The sequence below is a fragment of the Nelumbo lutea genome, chromosome 3, assembly GCF_056320005.1.
Source record: "Nelumbo lutea isolate HS-2025 chromosome 3, American lotus-T2T, whole genome shotgun sequence".
Taxonomy (NCBI): Eukaryota; Viridiplantae; Streptophyta; class Magnoliopsida; order Proteales; family Nelumbonaceae; genus Nelumbo; species Nelumbo lutea.
In genome coordinates this window covers 14959319-14965617 of record NC_142686.1, presented here as the reverse complement: position 1 = coordinate 14965617, position 6299 = coordinate 14959319, and the positions used below count along the sequence as shown (strand labels likewise).

The following is a 6299-nucleotide window of genomic DNA, read 5'->3' as shown; positions in this document are numbered from 1 at the left end:
ACTGAGCATCATGTGATCAAGTTAATTCCGTAGCATGAACTTAATTGCAAAATAAATAAATAAATAAATAAATAATAATCATGTGAAATGGGCCCTCATCTCCCCTCCGTCTCTAGAGTACTGTTATGTTCATATCGAAGAAGAGCTTAATTAAGTTTTTGTTAACTAATTACACCATATATCTAACTCCAGACTCTCCAGTGAAAAGTAGTTTGCTGCACAATGAACAAGTGCAGCTCTTTCTGTTAAATTTACAACCTATTCAGGGAAAAGGGAAAAAGGGAAAAATAAGAATGGGAGAGAAAGAAGAAAAAATATGAAGAATAATAATCTAAATGGAGGACTGAGACTAAGAGGGCATCTCTCCAACTCCAAGTCCAAGGAGGAGAGACCAAAAAGTTAAAAACCCTGAACCCTAACGGGTGTAAGGGGGTGGTTTATTAATCTCAACCATGGTTAAGAACAAAGGCAAAGGCCAAAGGCAAAAGGCAATGATTACTTGAATGATATGGGACCCACTTGATTATCTTTTCTTTCTAATCTCTCGTTTTTTTGACTTGGGATCGGGTCCCACCTCGGCCACCACTGTCTTTATGGATTGAATGATAAAGAGCACCGCACGTGGAGTCTGAACCAAGGACCTGTCCAGCCACAATAAAAGGAAGCAAGATTTAGAAAGGGGAGAGAAAAAAATTTATTGTGTAAACTGAAAATTACGAAAAAAAAATGAAAATTTAAAGGGGGAAAATAAAGCTTATAGTAAAGCATTTTTTTTTTCAGAAAACATTGCTTTTCAAGCCCACCATATAATTCCCACTCATTGTATTTGTTGCTTAAAGCTTGCCCTCCTCCCTTATCTTCTAGAGTCTAGAGGGAGACCCAACCGAGCTCTCAAACGAATATGAAAGCTGTTGCAGGCTAACGGTAGAGCGACTACTCTAATCCCATCTCACTGCTGAGTGCTGACTTGATGTTGATGAGGGAGAGAGAGAGTAAGAGAGACCCACAACCAGAAGAGATTAAATTAAGTAGGAGTCATCCCTTCTACAGGTCACAGAATCACAGGTGATTATTAATTCATTGTATGTATTCTTCTTCTCCTTCTTCCTCTTCTTGTTATTATTATTAGCAGGAGTAGTTCATCTGTATGTAATCGATCAAATGGAAGGAGAAAATGAGATCCGTAGGCCGAACTTTCCACTGCAATTACTAGAGAAGAAGGAGGACGAGGATATCTGTTCAAGCTCAGGCTACCCATCTCTAGCTATATCCGCTGAGACAAGCATGATCCGATCCAATTCCAGTCTACAAACGGTCGACCCAGCAGCGAAGAAACCCCCTCCAAAGAGGACTTCGACCAAAGATCGACACACCAAGGTTGATGGAAGGGGACGACGCATCCGTATGCCTGCTACATGTGCGGCTAGGGTGTTCCAGCTCACCAGAGAACTGGGCCACAAGTCCGACGGCGAAACTATCGAGTGGTTGCTACAGCAGGCGGAGCCGGCGGTGATTGCCGCCACGGGTACGGGCACAATTCCTGCCAATTTCACGTCCCTCAACATTTCACTCCGTAGCTCGGGGTCCAGTATGTCGGCCCCGTCTCAGCTGAGGACCACGTACTTCAATCCAAGCTTCGCGACAACGCCACAATTGAGGATGAGAAGCGAATGGGAACGCAACATCATGGACGAGTCTCAACAACGTCGAATTCTATTCCCAGGCGTTGGGTTGTCATCGGATAACTCCTCCTCCACCTCCTCCACCTCTACACTGCTAAATTTTCACACCAACAATGTAAACCCCATGATACAAGCTAAGCAGGAGCTGCGTGACCCATGCCTAGACATGTCAGATACTGATACTAGTATTGGCGGGAGAAAGCGTCGACCAGAGCAGGATCCTTCGTCTCAACAACATCAAATGGGAAACTACCTGTTGCAATCAAGCGCAGGCCCAATTCCGGCCAGCCATGGTCAGATTCCGGCGAATTTTTGGATGGTTACTAACCCTAACAACCAAGTGATGAGTGGTGATCCCATATGGACATTCCCTTCGGTTAGTAATACTACTATGTATAGAGGGTCCATGTCCAGTGGGCTACATTTCATGAATTTCCCTACCCCAATGGCTCTCTTGCCAAGCCAACAGTTATCTCCTTCGGGCATCGGTGGTAGCGGTGGCTCATCCGAGGGACACTTGGGCATGCTTGCCGCCCTCAATGCTTATCGGCCGTTGCCGGGCACCGGCGCTTCTGAATCTCAGGCGAGTGGGTCCCAACAGCATCACGGGGGGAGTGAACGACATGACACGCCTGGTCACCATTCCTAGATCATTTACACATGTATGGCTTGATTTTTTTTTTCTTTTTAAATATATAATATGCACTTGCAACACACGTGCCGTTTGATTGCTCGAAATTTGAATTCACTATCCCCCTTTCTATTTCTTCTAGTTGTGTGTGTTTTTGAGTAGTAACTGGTAAGGATTCTAGCTAGCTAGCTTATTCTAGGGTATTGGAAGACAGAATTTAACAATGGGATATTGGCTGCTGTTTTCTTTCTAAGGGTCTATTGCGGTGTTATTCAGCATTAATTTCTTATCACTATTTATTGTTTATTATATTTCATTAAGGTCACTCTACGACTCTTGCAATTGCAAATTAAATGTAAGCTTTCGATGATTCAACATGCATGCAATGCTTCAGGCTTATTCTTACTTGCTTTAGGGTTTATTTCACGAGTTTAACTAGCCTGCACATTACATAAGAGAAGTTGATAATCTCTCTCTCTCTCTCTCTCTCTCTCTCTCTCTCTGTGCCTGCGTGCTTTTGTGTGGGTGGGTGAAACACTGAACCTGGGAAATTTAGATAGAGGGTGAAAGATGCAAAGTACTATATTGCACTGTATTATACAAGTACTGCTTTCCTATTTGATTCTCTAGCTATATCTCTTCCATGCATCTCACGTTACTGTGGCTGTGGTTTAGGTACTACCAGAGTCGTAGTGGGTCCGTCTATTTACTATAAGATGGTGGGAACCACATCTTATCAGTTTCAGGTGTTGCTCAGGATGGTGAGCCCCAGTTGCTAGTTATTGTCTAAACCAATGTACAATGTCACTGACTAACAAGAGGATCATTCCTCCCTTTTTATACACGGTGATTGATGGCACACTTGATCGGTTGTGGCTGTTCTTGACCCTCCACATGGTCCTCCATCTGACCAATCAGGAGCATTCTTCCTCTTGGACGGGATACTACACATAAAATATGCTTATACACATCTTCTTTGACAGTTCTATAACTATCATATCAATTTTATATTTTATTTCTTCTCTTATATATGTGTCCATTTAAGAGGAAGGATGCTAACTTTTGAGCCTTCCTTAATAGTATATGTAGTCTCCAAAGGGGGCGTTTTTCTGCAACATACCTGTACTCTGATGAGCTTGTAGGGACTACAAGTCTGTACCTCTTTACAGAGAATATAATATATTACATTCTCTGAAGATGAACATACATGATTTTATTTATAGTGTTAAGCTATCTGGATTGCTTTTACAAGCAAACTCACTCTTGTTATAACTGTTGCATTAGTATCATTATAAACATAGTGCACCTAGAGGATTAGATACTGCTTTTTTTTGGAGGGTATTAGAATGTGAGTTGTGTCTATAGCTAGGCATAATCATATATATAATTTGGACGGGTGAGTAAAATATCTAATAACTTTTTATCAAGTTGTTATTGTTCTTTTCTTTTGTTTAGTTTCAGTTTTACAGATTGACACAATATTGTAATGCTTTGAATAATTTGCTCCACATGGCTATGGGCGGTTCTAGGTGTAAGCTTTTGAACAGAAAGGCCCAACTCATAAGATCCCATGGATGATCTTGACCGTCTATGCAATTAGGTTGTTTGGACAAAACGGTCGAGAAACATATAGGTGCCAACCCAAGGAATTGGAGACATGATGGCCATTAATTAGGGTGTAATAGTGCTTTATTTGTTAATTTATACAACTTCCACATCATCAAAAGCAATATGATTTTGCTGATATGGCAGTTGTTTTTGTTTTCAAAAACAATAACCTAAACATTTACAAACACCCACTAGATGATTAGGTCCAACTAGTTCTGCTAAATTTTTCAGTAGGGAGATCCTTTAGCTTGGGTCCATCAACTGGTCAATAGAAATCAATAAGCATGTGCACCCCATATTAAAGAACCTTGCTATTATATATAGGCATAATAGTGTTACAGAATCCCATCATTCCCCCTTTAGTTTTTCCCCATATGGTCTAGATTTTCCCTTTGTTTCACAAAAATAAGATGTTTGAAATAAATTTGAAGATGGTTAGGATTTGGTGGATTTCAGTGGGTGAGTTGGCTTTTTTCCGAATAGTGGGTCCAGATTTTAAATGCCATAACTATAATGTTTCTGGTGCTTTTATTTACTTATTTCTAGTTAGAGAATGTCTACATATACACTTTTTTTTTGGTAAAATGCTGTCTTGCTGATCAAGGAAAAAAAGGCTAAGTTTTTAATTATTAAGTTGGTAAATGAAGATTTTCTTTCAGACTAATTAATGGAGCTTGAACACCCTTTATTGAAAGCTTTGATTTCTAATTTTTACCTAATATAAATCAAACTATAATTCTGTTTTATGTTAACATCAACTTTGAAAAATAAAAAGAAGCTATCACTTTGATTATTAGATGTAACAAATTTAAATTCATAAATAACAAATTAGGTTTATATTTTTGGTGATTAATTAGGTTTGCCTTCATTTTTTAAGTATTATATCTTTGTTGAAAACAATTCTGTTGTCTTTGTACCTAATATTACTCAAGTTAACTGTAATTATCATAAAATCAAAGTCATAAGATTTATATTGGGTTTAATATATTGGTGGTTTAGTTTGCTTTTTTTTTTTCTGCAAGGTGGTTTAGTTTGCTTTGAGTTGTTTAATCCCATTTCATGATTTGGGTTATATATCTCAATACAATATGTCCAGGTTCTTGTTAAAAATAATAAAATATGGCCAGGTTGGGTATTGGCCGATATGTACGAAACCCTAAAATGCAATCTATTGGCACCTCTATTAAACTATCCATGCACTTTAATTATAGCTTTTTATTACCATCTTGCCTTTGTCCGTAGGGCTACAACTTTGTATTCAAAAGTGCCCTATCATGATTTATGAGTAGTGATCTGGTAGCTATCTATCCTAACAGCTCAAAGTTTCCAGATCTTATGAGCTCAAAAGCTTTGTATAACTCCACTTTTGGTATCTGAATTACGCTGAGCATTCCAGCTTTTAGATGTGTAAATTATCTTGTCAGTCCACTAGCTTTATATGTGTAGAGATCCATGGCGTCCAACAAAGAAGCTAATTTATTGTGTCCATGTTAGAGCGCAGACTAATCTTATTCATATAAATCCTATAATTTGAATAACTAATTTCTATATGTCTGCAAATTTCTAATACTAAACTGCAACTCAATAAAAGGATCTTATATGTACTTGCTTTTAGTATTCCTTCTATTTTATAGAAATGCTTTCTTTTTCCTTGTTTTTGAATAAATATAAAAACCTTTTCCTTAAAATTTGGTTCCTCTACTAAGGAATAGCAATTAACCCCTATCTCCCTACACACACGTGGGGTGGGGTGGGGTGGGGGGTTGGAATATTCGTGTTGTGTTGCCATTGCATTTTTGGTTATTAATAAAAATTTATCAGAAATATATGCTGGCACATCATATATAAGTGTCATTTTAATTTGAAAACTGCATGTGTATGAGAAACATTAATTTGACCATTTAGATAAACTATTAAGTGTGTACATATTTTGTATGCGGAAATTTTTGATAGTGGCAATTTTTTATGATGATGATGATGATAGAAAATAATATGCTTTTAAAATTTTCTACAATTTTTTTATATTTTTATGTATATAAAAGTTATTCTTACTTGTCACACTTATTTTAGTTTAATATGATGAATATACAATATTAGAGATGTGCCCAAATGTTTTTTACAATTTTTTAAATATTTTTTATACTTTTATATGTTTTTTATTTTTTAATTATTATTTAATTATGACATCAAGGATTTATACATTTGACTCAAGAGGTTGAATTGTTGACTTGCCACCAAAACGGGAAAATGACTGCATTTTGTGTTGGTTTTAAATTTGTCTTTTATTTCTCATTAATAAAAACATTTATTCCTTATCATACTTAAATTTTCTTTAACATAGTTAATTAATATAGGATTCAATGAAAGAATGAGAGTTA

General features: G+C 37.2%; 1 protein-coding gene across 2 annotated transcripts; it reads left to right on the top strand.

The window, feature by feature from the left end:
- The first annotated feature begins 822 nt into the window (after nucleotides 1–822).
- LOC148863118 (transcription factor TCP15-like) lies at nucleotides 823–3566 on the top strand. Of its 2 annotated transcripts, XM_088974176.1 has the most exons (3): nucleotides 874–1065; nucleotides 1169–2344; nucleotides 2989–3566. In XM_088974176.1, the coding sequence occupies exon 2, from the start codon at nucleotides 1285–1287 to the stop codon at nucleotides 2329–2331; it is 1047 nt and encodes a 348-aa protein (XP_088830302.1). In that variant the 5' UTR covers nucleotides 874–1065; nucleotides 1169–1284; the 3' UTR covers nucleotides 2332–2344; nucleotides 2989–3566. The 2 variants fall into 2 exon arrangements, with proteins under 2 accessions (XP_088830301.1, XP_088830302.1); XM_088974175.1 differs by having other exon boundaries at nucleotides 823–2344.
- The last annotated feature ends 2733 nt before the right edge of the window (nucleotides 3567–6299 follow it).

Excerpts from the sequence above, each read along its gene's own strand:
- LOC148863118 (XM_088974175.1), top strand. The coding sequence starts at position 1,162 with ATGGAAGGAGAAAATGAGATCCGTAGGCCGAACTTTCCACTGCAATTA.